Consider the following 25,722-nt stretch of genomic DNA (forward strand, 5'->3'; position numbering starts at 1 on the left):
TATAAGCGACTATGATTGAATTTTTACTGCATATATCCAAAAATATTTCTCTTCTTCGATGGAAGATTCAAGTGAAAAAAAATCCCCATTCTTGAACGATACCTACACAATTTATGTAAGTAAAAGAAATTAAGTGTTTGAATTTTCTCTTTAATTTCCATTTACATAATTGAGAATCCTTGAGTATGGTCATTTGAAAATAATCCTTTTTTCTGAAAGAGAAGAAGGTATACAATAAACCAGTCGGATAAACTGTTCATTTGGAGTCATTCGATTTATTTGAACGTAATTCATTATCAGTGTAAGTTTATATAATTACTCCATAAAATAGAATATATATTCGAACAAATCATTAATTAAATACAATTAGAAGGTTGATTTGAAGTATCGATTATATTTCAGCAATTCATTAAAAGATTCAGTTTGTCACACATCTTCCATTTGCTTATAAATTTCAGAAAAAGCGGTTCCTCATTCTCTTATTCAAGTCGTTTTCATTTTTAGAAGCCAACATATAGTGAAGGTAAATAAATTAAAAAAATAATAATTTTTTATACATGATTCTAACGAATTTCTGAAATATTTCAAGTATTTTAACGAGTATCGGGTGTAATAATCAGATTGTTTTATCTCTTGATTGTATCATTTCCTAGCTTTATTCACCAATGTTGTTTCCCTCAACCACTTGATGCACAATTCATTGTATATGATTAACATTGTCTTGAGTTTTTCGAATCATTGGTCAAGCTCCAATGATTAAACATCCCAAGAATTATCATAAGTTATTATTTCGCATAGCCTACTCCCAAATTGAATCTACGGTGGTGGCGAGATTTTGACAACTTCTGTCAAGGTCAGAACGGTTCAGATTTTGCAGACATGAAAAAGAACTCTTGGCAGTACCTTGCAAACCTTTGATGGGTTGTTTATCGGTTAATCGAATCCGCTCTGTCCTCATCGCTTCCACGCCAAACTCTACAAGTATGTTTTGTTTATAGAAAATCTCATTATAAATTCACCTTTTCTGCTACTTGGACCTATTCATTACAAGAAAACTATTTCACTCGCACACTTTCTTATTATTTCCCCTATTTCATTGAGAATATTCAGGTTCTACAATCGAGATTGAAAATAATTATTCAAATTTAACTCTGTTTTTTCGTTTATCTCAACGGGCCTGTTGATGACATTTTCAGTTGACCGTTTCCAAGATGAAAGTGAACAAAGGATGTAGAAAATATTTAGAACCTGCTTTATCTGGATTCGTTTTAATTATTGGCATGGTACTCCTCAATATTCATAAGAAGATCGTCGATATAATAATCGATGAATTTCTGGTCCTCAAGCCAAACACTTACTATTTCTCAGAATGGAAGGATGCAGCCAATCTCTTACCTATAGAATTTTATTTCTTCAATTGGACGAATCCAGAGGATCTATTCAATCCTTCAGTTAAACCGAAATTTCAAGAAGTTGGTCCTATAGTGATGAACCAAGAAACTCACAGATGGAATATAACGATCAACGAAAACAATACGGTCACGTACAGAAATAAGAAAGTGTTTTTCCTGGATGAAGAAAAATCTAAGGCAGCGTTAGAGGACAATGTCACTTCAGTGAATGTCGTGCCCATGGTGAGTGAACCTTTCTTCTTTACTTTTACTTTTATGAACCCTCAGCATTCACGGATTCGCTATGACAAAATTATATCATCCTCAATATACATACAGCCAACCTTCAAAATATTATTTTTGATACATTTAGACACTGGTGTCCAACTTCAATGAGTTTTTATTTTCGGAAATATGGGGAATTACTTTCGAGTGACAGAGTTTACGTCCAGGATAGGGGTCCACTATTTATTCATTGAGTTTCAAGATTTCACAATTTCGTTCCTTAATTTTTAGAGTTTCTTCTTGTTTATCTTCTCCAAAAACACGTAGAAGTTGATGATTGATTATAATATGAATTAGTTTCGTACAAAAATCCCTTTTTCATTTCTAATCGATCTTTTTATTCTCCTGCAAATTCCGAACCCCTTTTATATGACCAGTACCTGACTATCTGAAAAAAAACGTTTATAAAACAATGAATGTTATGTGCTTAATAAATCAAGAGGTAATCAAACGCTTTATGATTCAACAAAAAATTGGATATGGACATTAAAATTTAACAACATCTTGTAAATCTGGCTAAAGTAGGTAACTCGATATTTGTAAGATAGCACATCAATAAATTGATAAACTTGATGTTATTGCAATGTCCTTCCTTCTGCTCGTGCTCTACAAATTTTAAGATGCCAGCATGCCGACCTCATTATTTTTAACTTTAGTCTGTTGAAAAGTTCTCAGTTTAGGATTATAATGATTTCTTATATGAATGTGTTGCCCTTTATTTTCGGAATATAATCCGAAATCATATCATATTTCAAAATAGATATCAAAATTACAGTTATTGTGGTATGTATTTTTTTGGCAAGAACTTAACGTCACAATATTTCATAATTGCTGTAAGAAATGATTTGATTTTGTTGATAAAATTTACCAAGTTAATTAATTAATTTTTGATTACTTATGCTAATATCACTTTATACGTCAAACGCAGATAAAAAGATTGAGAATTTACAGGAGAATGAAAAAATTTAATAGAATACAATTAAGGAATTAGGATCTCGTCAGGCTTATTAAAGTATTTCAGCGTCATAATTTCAAGTTATGGGCTGGGAAACTATTAATTCAATTATTTTTTCAAGAGACTTTTTATGTTTCTTTTGATGACCGCAAAATTGAAAAAAAAAACAATGGTTATGGTGAAATGATATGTTGCGACAGCTTCATTCCAATGAGTCTACTCATGGTAGGTATCCATTTCAAAAAAAGTTGGATGCATGAGGTTGAGGCTGAGAGGTTGAAGAGAAATACTCAATTTTATTGCCAGAAAATGAGAGTAATTAAAAATAAGTCGACGGATTTAAGTGTTTTCATTTTCAGTAATTGAAGAAATATTAATTTTTTTGCTCAACCCTGTCTATTTATGAGGATGCTTCCGGCTTCAACAAAAAACGAAGGCTTTCACGTGACACTTTCATACATTGTAATGTGCGTTCAAATGAATGTGTTTGAACGTAGGTCTTTTCTTGAATTACTTTATCTTCCCAATGTAAATAATGATGACATTAACCTTTAGACGTAATTTTGTATGGAAAGTGGAAAGGTACTTTTAAGGAAAAGTTAATTTCGCAGAAAGTGCGAGCATTTCTTCCATTGAGTCAGATCACAAGAATCCACAAAAATTCTTGGTAACAATTTTAACCGAGGTTCGTGGAGTTTCTGTCTTCTGTTATCATATTTTCATTATTGCTGAATTGCTTAATAACTCTGAGGTTTTCTTTTTTGGTCGACCACTACTTTTTCTTGCTTGAACACACCTATTCCGTCAACGCATCCCAAAGCAGTACTGTCGAAAGATTGATTTTTTTAACAACATTGAACATTGGGAATGTCGCTGGAACATTAAAGAATATTTCCTCTCTCCTTCTATTTTCTCCTCAATTTTGAAGGAGGGTTCAATAATAAACGCTTTTTGCACGTGCGTAAAAAACATCTTTATAATTTCCTGATAATTTTAATTCAACAACAATCCAAAATGCTAACTTATAACCTGGAAAATAGTAAAGCAAAAGCTAAGAATTATACTCCATTCACATTAATTTTAGCACTCGTTTGGCCATAAAATAACTTGCTCAAGTTTTTGTAACTAGAACGGAGTAAGGTTGGCCCTCATGAAATGTCGTTAATGTCAAAACGCCGTTGCCACAACTAATATCAATTAATAGACATAAGACAGGGTTTCAGGAAATGCTATTTAGAATTCAGGTCCGCTCATTCAAATACATAGTTACCTGATATTCTAAAATCCACAATACGCCAGACGGTAGCGAACATATTCATTGTAAGTGAATTTATATAATGTTTCATCTGAATTTGAACGACTTATATTTTAGCTGAATATTTCCACAATCAGAAATATCGTGAATGAGGAGGATGATTAAGAATTTCCTTCTATTGGGAAGCCCTGAAACCCAAAAAAGTGTTGGCATTTGGGAATTTTATGTTGGGGTGAATTAATGCGAAAGTTACTACAGAATTTTCGATGAATTCATCGTAGAATAAGTTCCCGAAAATTGAATTTCCTATTTTTCATTTGACTTGTCCGAAACATTGTAAATGTCTTAAAGTATTAATAAATACATAATAATTATTATTATATTAAAGTATTAAGATAAACAGCAACAAACACGAGCCAGTTGTCCTGTTAATTGTTAATTAATGTCAAGTTCCTCTTGACTTAAACTTCCTTTAATCCCTTTTATTTCCATTGATGCAAGATGATTTTTGTTGAAGAACTTAACATTCTTGTAATTATCTGTTAATTCCCATTCCCAATCACTGCATCGTATAATTTCATCTTCGAGTTGATATTTTCGAGATAACCAACATTAACTCTCCTCAAGCTAGTGCATATTATGATATTATACTGATCTCTTGTATTTTCCATGCAAATAACTGGATTTGATATGCCTTCAATCAGTTTGTACAAACTTCAATTAGGTTCGTCACATATTTTTCGACTTCATATTTTCCGAAGTGATTCGACATTGTAATGAAATACGTAATTACTGAGTCTTTTACGTAGAACGGACAACATAGCGCTGATTTAAATCTCAAAAATGTTTTGACAAGCGTCATAACCCCACATTTTCGTACTATGCAGAGTGAAATGTGTCAAATTTCCATGGCCAACCGAGTGCTAAAATAAAAGCGAATGAAGTATGCGTTAAGACACGAAATATCGACGTTCGAAATTCCATAGCCTACTTGACGAATTTTTCTGAACGCACGTTATATACTCGTATCTAGCTATTCGATTACACCAAACAATCAATTTTCAAATGATAAGTCTAATGGATTGAAACGGTATTCGGTAAATTAGTCTCTCAATGTTAACTAAATGGTACAATATGACAATATGTATATTGAGTGGCAATCCTAGTAATTCATGGTACGAAAAAATTCAGGGAGGTCCTTTTTCACTACCTGGATTGGAACATGAGTTGATACCAACTGATTATGCCGTGTCGATGGACTATAAATTATCTGTTTCATCCTATTCGATCCATCAAACATCTGTCTCTCTCCAGCAAAACCAGTATCTATAATAAAGATGTTTTAATATTCACGAAAAATCAATTTTATATATCGTCGAATTCGTCATAAAGTAGGCTGTTTTTGTTGAAGTTCCAACGTTACGTTCCGACTTTGAGTTTGAGTATGAGTTAATACCTCAGATCATTAAAATAAAGATTTTATTGATCTGAGGTTAATACTCAGGAGTTCCGACTAGTGTCTACTGTTACATTTAAGGGTTACCTCTCGGATTTTGTGAGAATACACTGAAAATTTTTCATAAATTGGTTTCATATTGAACGTTAAGCTAGGTGCTGTTTTCATTAGGATATTTGAAAATTTTCACTCTGCGGACTCTGCAGACATAACCCTAAAGGCCTAAAATTGTCAGTTCGTCAGTTGTTGGGTGTTTTCGAAGGTGAGGCTTTTTTTTTGACAGAACTCATCAAAATAAGTCGTTTAACTAAAATTTGTCTATATAAAATATCCAAGTTCGGCAAAATTTCATTGAATTTCAAGTGCGGGACTGTGGAAGGTGACTCCGGCATCGCAAAAACGAAACAAAACATAAACATATGGCTGGATAATGAATGGTTCAGTACCAAGTTCATCGGATTAGATGCACCAGGTCATTTTTTGAAAATCGTAATTGTTGTATCGTGCAATTTATGGTGAAAAAAATGTAGAAAATCGAGGCAGTTTCTTGAAAGTGCTTATGTTAGTTATGTTGAAAAAGTGCTATGATGTTTCCCCATTTCATTCCATTCTTACGAGGATTGTTGGAATGTTCGTATAAGAAGATTGTGATGCCCATTGTGAAAAAATTCGGGAATAATTTAGACGAATTTTATTGGTGAGATTTTGAAGTAGTATTCTATTTTTCACACTTGTGTCCTAAGTTTCTTCTGTCAGTTGTTATCGAAATGAGCCATTTCATAAAATAGTGTGAGTTACTAAAAAATAATGAGAACATTTCGGCAATCCTAAGTTTCCATTTCAATTACCACGTAAATATCGAACGAGCCAATATCCTAAACGAAACCACATGGTCGAATCAGGAAATAAGTTTTTCCCACTGCTTCGAGATAATTCAGCTAACAAACGGTCTAGAGTCGTATTAGGATCTATTTCAGTAATCATTTTCAATGTTTTTTCAACTTTGTCATTTTGGAAGTTTTGCATAGGTGATTTTTGGGGAAACGCTTCATTTTGACCAGTTCTACCTTCTCTTGAAAAAAAAGCCTCACCTTCAAATGCACCCTGTATATTGGAATTCCCATTTGATTCAGATCTGAATCCTGAGAATCGAATACACAAAATCGTCGACCGAAATATTGATATACATACTCCTTTCACTTTTATAAAAAATATTGAAAATATGTGATAAACGTTCATACAATTCCACAGGATAGGTGGAAAGTACAAGAGATCTGTGTTCACATAATATACATTCTGCCATATGAAGGAATATTTACTTATTGATATGTGCATATTATGATATGCTTGAGGAGAATTAATGAGCGACGTGGATACCTAATAGATTTTGAAGACTATCTGGTAAAAAAAAGGTTCTATGATGTATGCACTTTTAGCTGTGGGGAAAGCTTCTGCAGGTTTTCAAAGATGTAAAAAAAATCGTACTCGCGTGTCAGATTAAGATACTGTATATGCCATACTTGTCTCGAATAATAAATTCATATTAATCTGACAGTTTGCGCGATGGGGCTGGCCGTACGGAACGGTTGAAAATGATTAAAAAAAAATTTGAAACATGTCAGATTTTCAGAGGATTGGTTGGTGCCGAAGGCAGCTACTTTTCAAGAGACTGATAATTCGGAAGTGACGCGAGGTCACAGCAGCGATCATTTGAAAATGAAAAAAAAGCGGTACTGGTATATATAGTCGAGCGTATCATTTTTTCATACAGATGGTTTATCTCGGTGTTGCAGACTTGTTGACTCATTGATCTGACACTAATCAAGGGGGGGTTTCTGAACCTGACGTTTGAAGATGATAACAATGCATTTTTTCAAATATCTCCCATCTTTTACCTCTGATCATTTTTGTATTCATTATGAAAGTTGAATATAATAAAATTCTGTACAACTTTGGCTAAGCAATTTTACCCAGTCTTAACCGTTTTCGGGCTAGACGGTGATGAGAGCGAGGAACTTAGCCATACATGCGAAAGAGCAAGTCCCAGTCTAATGTTATTCATCGCCATATATCTCAAAAGCGTTTGGACGTAGAAAAATCTTCTCCGGGCCACATTTGTAGAAAATGTTATGTTTTACAACTTTTATAATGAATGCTAAAACGATTGGAAGCCCAGTAGAGGAGATAATTCGAAAAAACTTATGTTTGTGACCTTTATGGCCAATTTTTATTGTTTCGGCTTCCTGAAACTATCAGATTATATATTTTTCGTTATTCTTGAATCCTTTGCTTCAAAATTGAACAAAAAACGCCAACGCACTCGGAATGTACACGTGATAGTTTTTTTTTGTTTGCAACTTTGGCGCCCTCCCACAAATTTTTGTCACGATTAAAATGTCATTTAAAGAAAATGTGTACTTTTCAACATGCTTTTAACCACATATATCTCAATTTGATAAGCTGATGATCGTCTTTTTAACTATTCAGGCTGTCTTAGACAATTCCTCCTATACAGGGTGTGACGTATTGAATTGATAATATGGTAGAGGACGTTGTAGCGGTTCAGAATAGTAAGCTTTATATTTAGTAAAAGGAGAATTATGTTGAATTTCGTTTCACGTCAGGTGGCGTTCGGGTTTATTAATATATCATAGCGTCCGTAGGCTTCGAATAAAGAGTCCATAAATTCGATATTTTCTTCGAGTTGTGAGTTATGTTGCTCTGACGACTTCAAATAAGACAGAATGGATGTTATCTATCTGAATTTTTGACTCATTTATATGATTATTCTTATAACTATTGTATAAAGATTATTGTCTACTCAAGTATTTTCTTTTGGCATATTAGTAAGGTGTGGTCGACAAACTGAATTGACGTCTTCGTCAAAATGCTTCGGAAAATTGTTAGCTTTTATCATTTTTATATTGAGGGGAAGTAGTACATACGATTCGAGATCAAGACGATCGACATTGGTTGCTTTGCGGATGCTACCCCAAATACGAAAATGTGTCACATCTTTGAGCAATAGCCTGAATTACGTACTGAATCAGTTGAAGAGTAGAAATTACCACGTGAGATGTAATATAATTTTCAGTTATTCCTGAATTTCAGCTTAATTTTGGCATAAATCGCTATGAGAATCTTTGCAATATATAAACAATTGAATCGCTGATGTCACGCCGTCGCTATTTTTATCGAAATATGTCGAAAAACCGTCGAAAAATAATTATGAAAACAACATTTATCGACAATAAAGTTCAAGTTTTGTTTTCTCATAAAAAAACAACTAAATTGGAAAAAAATAGACGGGGTAACATGAAGACGTCCATCAACTTAAATTAAAAAAAAAAATCAAGGCTTCACGTAAAAAATTGAAAGCCTAAATTAGGAACTAGTGAATGCCATTTTTGAATAGAGATTCTTGAGGTATTACTTCCCCTTAATTCTTCTCAGTATTACAGCAGATAGGCCAGACCTGATTTGAAAGCTATTTTATGGGTTTAAGCGGCAAGATAAAATCTGAAGAAACAAAAAATTTCGTTAAATATATGCATTAATAATAGAGAACATAACTACTAATTATATGCTTTATGTTGTCGGCACCAGGTCCACTTGAAAGTGGCATCCTCCACGTCCGCACCCAGCTTCCTTGGGGACATCGACGTACCATTGCAAAAAAAATCAACTTTGTGTTCGTCTTATTAATTATACAAAAATAATGAATATTCCATCGAATTTATAACAAACACTACACGAGTTATTTGGTATTTTAGAGTCGGCCAAATTTCCATAATTATTGTTCTCACATTGTTGCATATGAAATTAATTGGGTTGGCTATTTTCCGAAATAGCAATTTCTTAAAGGGAAGAAATACCTCAGGAATCTCCATTCAAGAACGGCATTCACTACTTCCTAATTTATGCTTTCAATTTCTTACGTGAAACCTTGATTTTTTTTGAATTGAAGTTAAAGGACGTCTTCATGTCACCCCGTCTCTTTTTTTTCCAATTAGTTATTGTTCTATGAGAAAAATACTTGAACGTTAGTGTCAATAAAACTCGTTTTCACGATCATTTTTAGACGGTTTTTCGACATATTTCGATAAAAATAACGACGGGGTGACATCGGCGATTCAATTGTTTATATAATGCAAAGATTTTCATAACGATATATGCCAAAATTACGCTAAAATTCAGGAATAACTAAAAATTATTCAATATTCCTAATATTACCTCTCAGTACGTAATTCAGGCTATTGCTCAAAGATGTGACACATTTTCGTATTTGGGCTAGCATCTGTAAAGCAACCAAAGTCGATCGTCTTGATCTCGAATCGTATGTAGGTACTACTTTCCCTTAATGATAGAATTTGGCGACGATTTAGACAATAATATACAGGGTGGTGACAAATACGATGCTTCCAAACTATGCCAGATAGAATTTCCGTTTCTTGACAAAAAAATTTTGCCTTTATGAGTCCTCCAACATGACGTCCCGCAAGACTTTTTTTAGATTCAAAATGAAAAATCTGAAATATTCGAATATTTCTTATATCTTGTAGTTGGGGAGCTCATGATGCTAAATAAGTATTTACTCGAGCATCGTGGAGACCTCGTGGATTCTGAAGATTAGATGGTAAAAAAAGGGGTTCTATGATGTATGCACTTTCTGCAGTGGGGAAAGCGTCTGCAGGTTCTTGGTCATATTAAAGCGGGAATTTCATTTCAATTAAGGGAAATCCACGATTCCATGAATTTGTAGTTTCGAAAGCAGGACACTATGCTTTTTTTAATTCGAAATCTCTCACCCTTTACGTTCCATACCCCTTCCCTTTTTTGTCTAATATAAATATGTTTATTGATTGTGATAGACAGCGTGCCAAAAATAAGCATATTCCTATTTGAAAAAAAAAGTAGAAGGGTTTGGAGCGTAAAGGGTGAGAGATTTCATGCAAATTCAAAAAATCATAGGGGGACCTGCATTCGAAATTACAAATTCATGGATTCGAGGATTTCCCTCAATAATAAATTAGTAATGAAGAAGTAAGAATAATGGTCTGATTGCAGTACTCTCCAATCACAAATCGTGAATTAGTTCGTAATTTTTCGATAAAAAAACGGCACAACCAATCCTACTTTTAGCCACACCGCTGAATATTTAATCAAATAATCTTTCATTTGATGTATCAAAATCCATATACATAATCCCATTTGAAAAAATAATGTAGAGGGGTGCGAGGCATAGGGGGTGAGAAATATCAAATTCAAAAAAGCATATGAAAAAGTTTCACACAAAAGTTGTTCATGTTCTTTCGAATTTTACTCTTCTGATGAAAAAATTTAAAAAATCAATTAAAGACAGAGTGGTAACAAAAAGCTACCTTTTGTTGAATGGAACAACTTGTATATGATTAGATATTTGAATAGTACTTGAAAAGACATTTTCAAAAACGTAGGTCAAAGAGGGTCTACAATTTCTTATTCAAAAGCATTTATCTGTCAAAAAGTTTCCAACAGACCTGTAAAATATATTTTATGGAACCTAGAAAGTCCTACTTGGTCTCAAAAAAAATTCTAATTAAGTCTTTTTTGTTTAATACTTTTAAACTTAGAAATTTACCAACAAGAAATCAGTATTGCCAACATTTGGAAATTGTAGTTTTTCTCAATTTTTTTAAATGAAACACCCTATATATTAATACATTTTCCAAGAGTTATTTAATGATATAGCATATCATGGGTCTCCTGGTCATAGCTTAAGAGTTACAAGTAATTTACTTTGGTAAATCTAGATTATTGGTATAATTTAGTAATGAATGAATAAAATCCTATCCAAAGCAACATAAAAAAATTTGTCAAAGCTAGAAATGTCAGCTCTAGATTATGCAGATAATTTTTGTTGCTATACCCACGCTTCTACATAATAATCCACTGAGAAGAATCAAATTACTTTTTTTCAACATAAATTGATTAATGGCTCTTAAATTAAGACTAGGAGACCTATGATTATTACACGACATTACACGACAAAAAATTTTTCATTCGTTGTCCTAACGTTTATACTAGGATTTTCCGGTTAATTATGCACAAAAACGAAAGGAAAATACCTTTTTTTGGTATAAAGTTTGCTTTGGTGATAGAGTAATAATACTCATTCTTCATTTTTTTTATAATTTTTGATACTTTCAAAAAGACCGTGCGATGAGAGTGGGGTGTTTACCTTTAAAAAGTTTCGCTAGAGGGCACTCGAGTCATAAACAACGATCTGGTGTATAAGCCCAGACAAATGTGGTCAAGAAGGTGTAAATACGATGCTGATGCATTTTGTTTTATATGTGGTAAATTTTATTACATTTGGGGCCTGAAATACAAATTAAAGACATCTCACGTTCACTATGAAGCCTATGAAGCATATTTTGATTTTTCTGTTTGGAATCAAGACAAGCCATGGGCTCCACCTGTTGCTTGTAGTTATTGTGAAAGATGTTTGGGGGTTTAGTAAGATGAAGTAGTTATGAACATAAAATAAAAAGTAAAAGCGTGCACTTTTAAATCATTTTCCACTTTTTTGTAAGTTAATTTAATAGTAAAAACAATAAACATATTTATTTCAATAGTTTTATTTTCAATAAAAATTCAAATCAGAGATTTCGAAAAATGTCGTTGAATCAGTCTCCTGAACATAGAAGTAAACTTTTTCATGCCATACATTTTTTTTTCGTCTAATTAGGATCTAAGATATCGAAATTTTATGTTTTGCATTCAAAGTCAAATTTGGTGTTGACCGGTGTTATCAATTAGCTCTTGAAATTATCTATTTGGAAATGTATTATTATATAGGGTGTTCCATAAAAATTTTTGAGAAAAACTACAATTTTCAAATGTTGGCAACACTGATTACTTGTTGGTAGTATTCAAAATTTGAAAGCATTAATAAGTAGAAAACTAAATAACAAGTTTTTTGACACCACGTAGGACTTTCTAGGTTCAATAGAATATCTGCAAGTGTCCTGGAAACTGAATGGTAAAAACAAGGCTCATAATAACCCACGCATTGAATTGACAATAAATCTCTTATAAGTACTTGTTGGTTAATTGAAAGAAATTATTTTACTCATGCAACACAAGCAATATTACACTTTTTACACAGTAAATTTTTTTTTGAATACCATTAAATTAATTTAAGGTGTTTTTTACGACGGGCACACAACCAGTTTCACTAAATTTTGATTTCATTTATTAATGCGTTCTCTCTGAAAAACTTAATATATCGTAAAATGATACAGCTGTGACCTAATCAAATAACTCTACGATTTGACTGGTCCCAAATATTGCGGTTTGCCTCAAAATTCTCCGTTGGCTTTCAAATAAATTCAGCCGCCCTTTGCCCCACTTTCGCTCATTATCTTACCCCCCAAACTCAAAGTGCATGCGCCACTAAATAAATTAGTATAATATCAGGTATGTTATGGGTTACAGCATAATTGTTGATGATTTCATAAAGACAGTTATTATAATTATTTTTGTCGGGACATTTTTAATTTTAATTCAGTTTTAATGTACAAGGTAACTATTGGGACATGCACTGAGGATCGAAATATGACGATAGGACCAATTATGCTTTAAAAAACTATTTCTGTAGAAAAACACACAGGTCTTTGGATGTTGAACGACAATAGATTATAATGTCATAACAAAAATATTTCGGCTGAAGAAATTATATTTTAATTGTGGGATATAAATTACTAATTACTGAATGAATTTTAGCGTGCTTCTTCACAGTTATAGTTTGAGCTTCTTGCCAAATCTCATGAGTTCTGCTGCGGTGGTAAGAAAATAAATTCCGTGCTTCGAAGGGCTCCGTTTAAGAATTTTTTTCGAAATTTTTTTTTTATCTTAGAATATGCTGGTGAATTATTGAGTAGGGACACATTCTGGACACCCTTTCAAAGGGTATTTTGTCCTCAGATTGTACTGAAATCAAGTTCCACGGCTGAGGAAAATTGAGATACATTTTGTTCATTTCCTGTAGTCATTAACTGATTGACCATTAATTTCTGTAAGCTTATCGATATAAAAAGCTGGCCATGTTCATATTCAACGTGTTTTTTTTTCCAGTTTGCATCTGAAAAGGCGAGAAACTGGAATTTCTTCTACAGAAAAGGTCTTGCAATCGCAATTCGTGATAGCCCCTATCATAAGACGACGACCATAAAGGAGTGGTTGTTTGATGGTTACGAGGATTCTCTCCTGGAAACTGCAAGTTATCTACCATTCTTGGATGACATGCCAAATTACGACCGGGTCGCTTGGTTCTACAAGGTTAGAAATGCTGGAGTACTATTTGATTTTTATTTTTCTAGGAAAGGACAACTAAGGAAAACTTTTTTTGATGGTGAATATTGTTTCACTTCACGGTCAGGGGTATATTGGTGAAATCGAAGGTTATATGTTGAAAATAATAATAATATCTAATAATTATTATTCATGATCAAAATACAATTTTGAAGAGAAAACAAGTCTAACAGAAAAAACCACAAAGTGATGTTTACACAAGAAAACAATAACTCAATTATTCATTTATGCGATATGGTTCTACATTAATGAGGAGTTATTGTACTGCTTTTTGAAATTTTTATAATTGTTATAAATAAGTGTTGTTTTGGAAACTTATTGAACAAAACATGCAGTCGGCATTTCCCTCTGTTAGAGTGGAATGAGTACTGATTGTATACGCCTGGTAGTATTCAAATTAAGATATTTCTCAAAATAATAGAAGTCAAGTACACTAGACATCGAAATATACAGGGTGTGGCGTAATGAAGGGATAATATGGTGCCTGCGGGTAGAGGACCTTATGGCGGTTCAGAAAAATATGTTTTATGTTCAGTAAAAGCCCCTTGGTTTTCGAGATAAGACCTTTTGTGAAATTTAATTCAATGAGACGTTATTTCAAAATTGTTGACATGCAATAATGAAGCAATGATTAATGAATCATCATTCTAATGAGAAGGTGTAGTGTAGACTGTAGAGCATGTATTAGAACTCATGGTGGCCAATTTAAACATCATTTGTGAAACTTTATTCAATGAAACGATATTTTGAAATTGCTATTTTGTCTCGTTTTCTTTCATTATTGAACTCCACCGTTGTGAAATCAATATTTTCAGGTTAATTTCAAGTAATGAAGTAAATATCAGTATTTTTGTAACAAAGGTCTTGACTCAATGTAATAGGGATTAAATTTTAGCTTGTTTTCTTAATTACAAAAGTACTTAAATTCACTTCATTACTTGATATTCGCCTAAAAATTATTAACTTTATTACTGTCGGGCTTAATAATGAAAGAATACGAGAGAAAAAAAATTTGAAATATCGTTTCATTGAATCAAGTTTCACAAAAAGTATTCATCAGGAGCTCTACTAAATGCTTTACAGATTCTTATGAATCATGCGCTTCAAAAATAATGAATTACATTCGATAGCGCATCTATCCAGGAATACTATTCAAAAAACACTTTGAAAAAATTCCTTCATTTGGAGACTTGCCTGCAAAACGAGTGGTGAAGGGTGTAATTTTCTTGAATTTTAGAAAATCTCCAATATCTCGAAAACCAAGGGACTTTTACTAGACATAAAACATATTTTTCTGAGGTCCTCTACCCGCATGCACCATATTATCCATTCATTAAGCCACACCCGGTATATAGTGGAGCTGAATATGAACTATTATGCCTCCATATGTAAGAGACTTAAAGGACGAGCGTAGTCATAAATTGAGAATTCCCAGGTATATCAGATTCTAAAGGTACCACACAATTGACATTGTGTCTTTCATTGCATTAAACGAAAAGTGAACCGTTTGTTACGAGTATCCACCTTTAATTTTTTTCAAACAACGGTGAATTTTGAACATAGAAAATCAACGTAGATTTAAACTCAAATACCTTCAGAGATAAACATAGGAAATCAACGTAGACTTATATTATACATTTATACATATTTATACATTAAAAAATGTTAAAATTCACAGAATGTTCGATTTGGAAAAGCAATACCGTTTGAAGCATAAACGACCATATTAAAATAATGACATGAAAAGCACCATCATTTAATTATTCCTTATGATGTCAATCACCTCAATATGAATTCAAAGATTTACGTATTCACATAGAGAAGAAACAGAAAAAGAGTGCTCAAGCTCAGCGCTCTGCATTAAATTCGGGTTAAGTTTGTTAGCTTTTGCACATTTTCCTTGAAGAGATTCAATTTGGGAAAGTGAATCAATTCTATGAATTGCTATGATTTGAGGAGTATTTTAGATGGCACAACCTTTATATTATAATTCGTAATTTCATCATCCTTTCAGTGTTGAGTATTATTTGATCATTATATTTTCTTTATAGAGAAATGATTCAGAGATGTATGAGGGTGTGTTCAATATGGGAACTGGTCTTGGAAACACCACTATCGGTAAAACATACAGGTGGAATTATAGGAACATAACCGATTACAGTGGTTATTGTGGACAATTCCAAGCCACCTCCGAACTCTTCCCTCAAAATCCCAAAAAAGATAAAATCGAGTTTTTTTCCTCAGATTTCTGCAGAAAAATTATTTTTTATTACAATGGAACTGTTTCGTGGAAAGGGTTAGAAGCATATAAGTACGTAGGAGAAGAAGATTTCTTAGATACTGGTAAGTAATAGATATCCGGAATAGTTCTACAGTTTTTCGAAACTTTCTGCAATTCAGAAATGAATGGTGATCAGGCACTGAACCTTCTTTGATAAATTATTATTAATTTTCGAACACTTTCTTGAAAAATATGATTGCGCTCGAGCTAGATTTCCCAGAGAATATTACCTCACCACTACCTTTGAGTATTCAAACCCGGGAGTTAATTCTCAATGCCACTACCATGGTTGTTTGGTTGTTTTAATGAGTATAAAAAGATATGTGCGCCAATTGAAACAAATTCCTTCCCAAATGAACACTGAATCAACATCAGAAGCGGTGATAGCGTTATGGAATGTTATTATACCGTTGACTCCCTTCTCACCACACCAACATCCGCCAATCAGACGAAATCTGAACTCATCTGTGAATAGGCATGACTACGAACTCTTCAGCCCAACTTACACCTCTTCACATGGTGTGTACTGCAATACTGAAAACTTTAAATAAGTGCAAAAAGTACCACTCATATAACAGGGACTTACCAGTACCGGATTTGAAGGACGGCCACTGAAATATGAAGTATCCTGCTTCATCCCAGTGGCTGTACGTTTGAGATTTGGATTTCTCAATCACAATGAGAGATGGATGCTGAAAATTTACACGCTGTAACAGAGGCCTTAGTGAAAGTGTACAAGGATGATTTAGAATTTAGAATCTAGATTCTAACCTAGACTAGTCTAGGTTATGACTTGGTTCAATTTGTTTCTTTACAAAAAGGACATTGGAGAAGACCAACCTCCAGAGATATTTCACTACCGAATTCACGACTCTTCAGCGAACAAAGCTCGGAAATTTCCGTTCGTTTACACTAAAATTGGATTTCAGATAGATAATTCTTGTTTTAGATTATACGAGGATGTATTGATATCTAGTTAGTCTAGACCAGTTCCATGCATAAATAAAATATTGCGTAACCATGGGAACGAACAATAACTCATTAGAAGTGTCAGTGTGAAGTTTGAGGTCGAAAAAGTAAACCAGAGTTGCGCAATAAATTTAAAGAAAGAAGATGTCCACCGAAATTGTGAAAACCGAAAAATTGGAATATTGAGTCATCATCAAGTACATACCTGTATTTTAAAGGGTTAAGAGGTAAGCAGATTTACGAAGATATGCTTAATACCCTTGGTGATCAATGTCCTTCGTATGCGGCCGTGAAAAATTGGACTGCAAGCTTCAAAAGAGGTAAATTTTCCATTGAAGATGATGACCGATCAGGAAGGCCAGTTTCTGTGTCAGTCCCCGAAACTATCGCTGCAACTCATGACATGATTTTATCAAACCGTCGAATTGAGCGAAAACTGATATCTGAAGCACTGAGTATTTCATACAAACGCGTTCATCATATAGTTCACGTCAATTTGGACATGAGAAAAATTGCTGCAAAATGGATTCCCAAATGTTTGAATGGTCGCATTCAGCGGACGAAACAGTTGCGCAACTGTTAACAAACGCTAGCGTAAACGTTCGGTGACATATGCGCTACATTCTCAACACGTTCTGGAGCGGACGCCACTTTTGGGAGCGGATTTGATTTGTGCTAGGTAGCGGTAGCGGAAAGGAGCGAAAGTTGGACTTGAACTGAGTAGGTAGTTGTTATTTAGTGTGGAAGATGCACGAGCTTGAGTTTGTTGAGGAAAATGAAATGAAAATTGATGGAAGGTAATAAAGAAGGATGTTAAATAAGTTATAGGAAATATACTAGAGCAACAAAGTAATTCGTCAGAATTCTAGGTTATGTTTTTCACAAAAAAAAACTGACTTAACCAGCACAAGGTTAACGAAACTTAAAAAATCCGTTTGTTTACGTCTTTCCTACAGACTTTTCAACTAATCAGCTGATGTTGGACTGCCTTATCCTATCTCGGCTTGCCAGCGAACGTTCAACATGTTCCCGACCGCTACCGCTACCGATGGGTAGCAGAAGCGTTTTGCGCTCCGTCCGCTGAATGCGACCAATGTTAACCAAAAGCGTGCAAGGGAGAAGCTTCGCGTTCGATCTGTGCTCGATTTGAAAACGATGTAGACTTCTTAAACCGAATTGTTGCTATGGATGAGAGGTATATTTCTACGATCCAGAAACAAAGCAACAATCGATGGAATGACGACACTCTGGTTCTCCAAGAACTAAGAAGTTTCGTGTCCAAAAATCTGCAGGAAAAGTTCTTGCTTCAGTTTTTTGGGATTGCCATGAAGTAATCATGACTAATTTTTTGGATGAGCGTAGAACAATAACCGGAGATTACTATTCGACATTACTGACCACTCTACGGGAAAGAATTAAAGAGAAAAGACGCGGAAAGCTATCCAAAGGTGTTTTGTTTTTGCAGGACAACACCCCTGCACACAAATCTCATGTTGCCATGCAAAAAATTCGTGATTTAGTGTTTGAATTACTAGAACACCCCCCTTATTCACCAGATTTGGCTCCGTCCGACACTCATCTCTTACCTCTACTGAAAAAAAAAATTTAATGGTCGCAATTTTCTTTCAACGAGGAAGTTCGGAGGTCTGGTTTGCAGAGCAAAAAGAAACATTTTTTTCGAAAGGTCTGGAGATGTTGGAGGTTCGCTGTAATGAATATATCCAATTAAGAGGAGACTATATTCAGTAATAAAATATTTTGACATAGAAATTTTATTTGGTTCTATAGTAGGCTAAGATTTTTTCAATATATCCTCGTATTTATGCAAAATAACCATGGCGCGCCGTTAAAAAAAGTAAATTCTCTCAAAAATCACGGTGGTAGAGAACTCAATATTTTTGAATGGTTTAGATATCGATTAACTGAATTGAACTACTGAAGATAGGTCGCCTACCTGCTGTAGTCAAAGAACTGAGATGTTACATTCTCTTCAGTGCTAAAGCCTTACTTTCGGAAAAAAACACTATTCCTTATTCAAGGCAACTAAATTTTTAACAAAAAATCCACAAAATTAGATCATTAAAAACATGGGAACAGGAGTACTTACATCAACATGAGAATTACAGTTTGAATTGAAGTTAAACTCAATAATTTCGGTGACAGAAACTATGGGTGTTCAGAGTCTGCTGACCATTATTACGTACATTTCCGTGGAATAATTCCATATAAATAATTTTCAGTAGACGACAAGGGAGGCTAAGCCTCCTCATACAATTCATAATGTATGTACATTTCTAATTTATCATTATTTTCATAAATAAATTCAAACAGAATATTATTTTATAACGCCTGGATCAAGTCGAGCTCTTGAAAATGTATTTGCAGCCGTGGCGCTATACTGTAATGTGTGTTGCATATTAGAGAAGGCTATTCGCCAATCATCATCATCATTGCTGTATCCCGTTACCGGGAATAAATCTACAAAAAGAAGAAGGACAGAAAAAAAAAAAAATTTGAAAAGACTTGTAACTTCTTAGTGCTAGTTGCGACTGTGTGCCCTCCTGTGACTAAAGAGACCCAACCGTGACCTGCAGATCCTTCCACACTCAGGGCATGGATAGTCTCCAACCAGATCTGGCCGCCGCTGTATCCTTCTCGATTCTCCATTATAACTGTGGACCAAAGACCTCCACTGTGACCTGTCTAACGCTAGTTGTTCCCAGTTATGATTAGCATTAACTGATTTTAGGGATTGATGTAGTGTATCCTTAAACCGCTTATACTGGCCTCCTGGTTTCCGGGCTCCCTCAGTGAGTTCGCCGTATAGAGCTATTTTGGGGAGTCTTGTGTCTTGCATCCTCAGAATGTGGCCGCTCCATCTGAGTCGGGCCCTCGTTACTTGAGTCTCAATTGTTGTACAACTCGCGCGCTGCAAGACTTCTGCATTCGAAACTTTGTGGAACCATCTGATGTGCATTATCTGTCTTAGATGACGTTGCTGCGTCTGTTCAAGCTGTTTAATATGTCGCCTGTAGGGAGTCCAGCTTTCGCTTCCGTAAAGAAGCGTTGGGAGGACCACTGCTCTGTAAACAGCTGTCTTGGTCTTCAGATTGAGGTCGTGATTTTGGAACACTCTGTCCTTCAGCTTCCAGAATGCCCGTGATGCCGAATTGATACGGTTGTGTATTTCCGTGTCAAGGTTAGCCCTAGTATTTATGAAGCTTCCCAAGTATTTGAACTGCTCGACCTGTTCCAGAGTTTCATTGTCCAGGCTGACATCTGTTCGAAGGCCCTCTGGCGGACTTACCAGGATTTTGGTCTTGTCAATATTGAGTCTAAGGCCTAAAGCTTCGTATACATGTTTATAGGTGTCCATCATTATCTGTAGATCCTCTGAGCTGCTAGCGATGAGTGAACAGTCGTCTGCATATTGAAGTTCCGTGATAAACTTGGTAAGGGTTTTTGCTCTGAGGCGCTTCAGGTTAAACAGGCCTCCATCAAATCTGAATCTTATCCCAACACCTCTTACGGGCATGCTCATGTCAGCAATTATCGATACAGCTATGGCGAAAATATTGAACAGTAAAGGCGCTAATACGCAGCCTTGTTTTATTCCAGAGTTGGTTGAGAAATGGTCGGTTGTAGAGCCATTATGCTGTATTCTAGCGGTGTTGTTGGTATGAAGGCTTTTACACACTGCTAGGAATTTTTCGGGTACTCCTAGACGTGCCATGATTTTCCAGAGCGCTCTCCGATTCACCGAGTCGAATGCCTTGCTTAAATCGATGAAGGCTGTATAAATCCTTGATTGTTGTTCACGGGCCTTTTCTTGTAGCTGTCGCAGAGTAAAAATTAGGTGTACTGTACCTCGATTTGGTCGAAAGCCGCACTGGGATTCAGGTAAAAGCTTCTCTAAGAGTGGAACCAGACGATTAGCCATAATCTTCGAGAGAATTTTACCGGCCACATTAAGCAACGATATGCCCCTGTAATTGTTGCAATTCGACGTATCGCCTTTGTTCTTATAGAGGTTGATAACTAAAGCGTCTCTGAAGTCTTGTGGCACATCTCCCTGTTCCCAGATCTTGCGGAATAGTATTAGGAGACTATTGACAATGTCCTCATCCAAGGCTTTGAATATCTCCGCCGGAATGCCGTCTAGACCAGGTGACTTATCATTTTTCAATCGCGCTTATGATTTCCGACATTGAAATTTCGTCATCAAGCGATGTCATCGGACTATACGCGGGAAGCAGGTCTAAAATGGATAAATCCGAGTCGTTATTTTGATTCAAGACCTGTGAGTAATGCTCCTTCCATCTTTCGAGAATTTTTCTATCATCAGTTAGAATAGCCATATTCGCCAATATGGTTCCGCTGACTCCCTCATGCACACGATCGACTATGGAGGGTACCCTCCATCGACGTAAGTTCACAGTTTTCTAAGCTTTCAATAGTGCAAGGGAGACTAAGCTAAGCTTGCGAAACTAATGTACATACATTGGATGTTGAGGAATAATTTCAACCATAATTTCTTGGCAAAAAATTAATCTCCACGCTGGTTCTTGCTGGACGATAAAACTTATTCTGGAAACTATTTCACTTTTTATGCTCGAATCCATTGCTCATAAAAATTTTAGCCTCCTCGGTTTAATTGACGATGAGTCCGCCACTAGTAGACTATGAATTCGACTTTGACCAATCTATTGCTTGATTTCAGGTAAATATAATAAAAAAAATACTTGTTTTTGTCTCCGAAAATGTCTCAAGTACGGAGTGTCAGATTACTCTAAGTGTTCGTATGGATTGCCATCCTATGTATCGCTGCCTCATTTCACTAGAGCTGATCCAAAGTACAGAGACGACATAGAGGGTATGAGGCCAAATGGCAGTAAACACAATTTGGAGATATGGTTGCATCCGGTAATTATCATAAATATTCGAGGATATTAGAATTTTTAAGAACCTCCAATATTTTTTCAGAGAACCGGGACACTTCTTGTGATGACGCTCGGAGTTCAAATGAATATGTATATGGAACCAAATCCTAGCATAAGGTAGGTGAATCTCCTAAAAAATGTAGCAAACAGGTTGAGTCTTCGACTCGTACAAATATTTCAACAGTAGATTCTTGAGGTCAAAAGGAACACTTTATTCCTTTACTTTTTTTTCCGATTCGGCTCTGATAAAAAGATATAAGTATTTTAAATTTTCCTAATGAGCTCTGCCACCCCTGTAAAAACAATATTGCCTCCAGGCAATCGGCAAATCGGTTGATAAAACGATACCAATTTTTTACACCACTTTTTTTTCTTCAAAAACGAAAAGACGAACATTATTAATTATTAGAGTGAAATCGAAAAGGCGGCTTTTTTCGCTTGGTCGGCAAACAATTCACATATATGCTTCTAAAGGTACCTAATAAAAATGCATTTAACCAGAAACAAGGGGAATACCTTTCTTCATAAACTTTTTAGGGTTTTCACTCCCAATCTCTGAAACAAAATCAATTAAAAATGAAATCAACGATTTGCTCCTGCGTAAATTCTTGCACTAATTAAATAAAAACAAAAATCAAAAAATTGTATTTACAACATACCCTGTATTTGTGGTAAAACTTATACAGGTGAAACGTCCAGACCTCTAGAAATAAGAAAACAGTTCGCAGATCACATTTGTTCTAATACGGGAGACCACATGATGGATTGGGACAACACTAAAATTTTAATTACGGAACCAGACCATTATAAACGAAAGATTAAAGAGTCTACGTGTATTCTATTAGATCAAGATAATAATTTGGCAAATTGTTCGGTAGGAATAGATCATATTTGGATCAATTTACTGAAGAAGGAACTGTCATCCGGTAATTTCAAAATTAAATGAATCAACGTTTCTATGCAGTCTCTGTTTCTATATGTATTGACAATTAATGTCAAACAAAAGCCACAATTCAGAAGATTTTCGAAAATAGATTTTTCGTCTGATGAAGGAGTCTGATAGAGACTCCGAAACGTTACAACTTAGAATTATAATTTCAACGTTATTTACTTTCAGTTCATTGTCAGGCAACAAATTTTTCTAGTTAATTTGCTCCTGACAAATTAGTGCAAGAATTTACGCAGGAGCAAATCGTTGATTTAATTTTTAATTGATTTTGTTTCAGAGATTGGGAGTGAAAACCCTAAAAAGTTTATGAAGAAATGCAAAATCCTCCCAGAATAAATTTCAATCGATATCTGAAAGGGGAATACCGCCAGATGGAAAGCGATCAAAAATTCTACTCATAAATAACTATCAAAGTCGGTCTGTAAATATCTCCATCGCAGCGAAAACTCACTGTCCCTTTTTTTGCCCTCTAGCCAGTCGTTCTCTTTGATAAACGTCACAGTCTGTATAGTTTTTGGGACGATTCAGAAATAATTTTTATATTCTGTGTGTCAATCTGAATTCGAAATGTTAATTTCTGGGAGGAATTTAAAATACATACTTGAGAAGCAAAAGTATCTATCAACCCTTTACAATAGTATATCGTGTTTATACGAATTGAGCCTGTTATAGATTTTCATAAATCTCTTTATCTGTGTAGTTCAGAATTTCAAATTGATTCATATTGAAGGTCAGTTCTATATCTGTATTTTTCAAACGTTTCATTGTATATATTTTACTATATGATACTGACGCCGGTGTAGTTAGTAGGTATATAACCCACTCTTTTGTATTCGTTTTGTTCTTATTTTTTTTTTAGATTCAACATTTACTAAGGCTTATCAATTTATAAAAAAGACTCATCTTTGTATATCTACATTTTGAACATGCTGTACGCTGTACGTTATTCCATAAAGAATGATGTACTTAAACTCATTATAGTCCCAGCAAGGTGGCAAAATATCATTTTGCCGGGCAAAATATCTGGCGGCGGCCCTGGTGATACTACACATCTGTGGATCTTTTAAACGGAGTTATATTCAGCCAAAGTACCCAATTTTTCAAATGTCACCGATACTTTCAATTTTTAAACATCAAATTACTCGAAAACGGCGCATTATTCAAGAAAATATGAAGAATACTTTTATTTTACGAAATGTCCAAATATTCATTAGAAAGCGTTCAATAGTTTCAAGAGTTGGGTTTTTTGAATTTTTGGTATTTTAATGGTACGTAATGATCATGATGGGAAAACTGGAAGACGTGGGGGATATCTTGTGTTCGAGAAAGGTTCAAAAATGATAAAGAAAAAAAGTGCTCCTTTTAACTTCAAGAATTTACTGTTAAAATATTGATACTGGTCAAATACTCACCCTGTATATTCATCTACTCAAGTAATGGGCGTAATAGTATCAGAAAGTCACATGTAGAAACAATACATCTCAAAAATTATTATGCTTTATATTCTAATCTTTCTAGTTACAGTACAATCCCGATTATCCGAATCGCAATTGTCCGAAATTCTTTTGGTTAGCCGACAGAGTGTTGATGTTATTTTAATAATAAGTAATATATAAATATAAATGAAATATTTCATGAATGTTTTCAAGGCGATCCTACGCACCCTAAACTGCATTTTTCGGTAGGATTTTCCTTTTTCGTGATTTTCGACTGTTCAAAGTTGAAAAAACCACCCATCAATGTAATTATGAGATGTTCGAATCCATTCTTGAAAGTGCAAAGAATACATATAAGGGTCTTATCACGATTCATATTCTTCACGTTCAGTTCAACAATTTCCAAATTGAATTGATGTCGTATGATTTTAACTAACAGGAGTTGTTAAACTACGCCATTCATATGCTTACCTTCATCCACCTTTGAAGATGATATTGTGATAGCGAAACATAACAATTCATATAATTCTATTTTTAATTCAACAATAATCGTGAAATTTGAAGTTCATTCATCTATTTTTTTTTTCAGCAAATTCAAAGATGTCCCTGAGTTGATGATCCCACTATTTTGGTTTTACGCTGATTATCAGTTAGATTTCAGGAATATGCTTCTTGTGCAAGTGCTTGACCGCTTAGAAGCTTTCCTCAGAATCATTTCCTACATTCTGATCATCTCAGGTGCAGCTATACATATAAGATTTTTCTATCACTATCTGCACAGAAGAGAAGAGGAGAAACATGCAAATTTATCCCACTGCCCAGAACATTTGAAACTAATGACACATACAAATGGCTGTGACAAATATTGAGGGTCCTTAAATTATGAGAATTGAGAGAATATTGACTGAGAAGCAGGGGGGAAGATTCATTTTTGCACTAATTCCTTGCCATTTAACTATTTGACATAATATTTTGTATATAGTTTCTTAATGGCAAAATTATGGCAGTTTACTATTTGTGATGACTTGAATTCAATTTTATTAGTTTTTAGTTGGGAACTCTCTTTCTTCCCTTTGTGAACGAACGGATGATTTAGACTACATTTTTAACGATAAATTTCAATCATACACACATCTCAGCAGGTGAGCATGTGGAAAAATATATTTTTGCAGTTGTCCTCAAAGTAATGGTCAATGAACGTATAAGCAGCAACCTGCACTTTTTCTATGAAAAAAAGCAGCGATTTCTGCCAATAACTTATAATAGTAGGTACTATATTTGTTGTGACATGCATTAAGAAATAGAATATATTTGAAAAAACTGACTTGTTCAATACTGTCCTCGATATGTACAAGATTATTCGAATCTTTTTGAAAAGTTGTTTCTGTCAGGTGACAGACAGAAGAACTTCTATTAAGAAGCAAGCCTTTTCTTATAATTTAATTCGTTC

The 25,722-nt window shown here is 34.4% G+C and overlaps 1 protein-coding gene across 2 annotated transcripts; it reads left to right on the forward strand.

Annotated features, from left to right (window-relative positions):
* Positions 1-395: 395 nt before the first annotated feature.
* LOC123313345 (protein croquemort-like) lies at positions 396-25,417 on the forward strand. 2 transcript variants are annotated; one of them, XM_044898201.1, is made up of 7 exons: positions 396-523; positions 1,197-1,634; positions 13,461-13,664; positions 15,749-16,040; positions 21,668-21,870; positions 21,931-22,004; positions 24,862-25,417. In XM_044898201.1, exons 2-7 carry the CDS (start codon positions 1,212-1,214, stop codon positions 25,139-25,141), a joined length of 1,476 nt encoding a protein of 491 aa, XP_044754136.1. In that variant the 5' UTR covers positions 396-523; positions 1,197-1,211; the 3' UTR covers positions 25,142-25,417. The 2 variants fall into 2 exon arrangements, with proteins under 2 accessions (XP_044754136.1, XP_044754135.1); XM_044898200.1 differs by lacking the exon at positions 396-523 and adding an exon at positions 829-981.
* The last annotated feature ends 305 nt before the right edge of the window (positions 25,418-25,722 follow it).

This window comes from Coccinella septempunctata, chromosome 5 (genome assembly GCF_907165205.1).
Source record: "Coccinella septempunctata chromosome 5, icCocSept1.1, whole genome shotgun sequence".
Classification (NCBI taxonomy): domain Eukaryota; kingdom Metazoa; phylum Arthropoda; class Insecta; order Coleoptera; family Coccinellidae; genus Coccinella; species Coccinella septempunctata.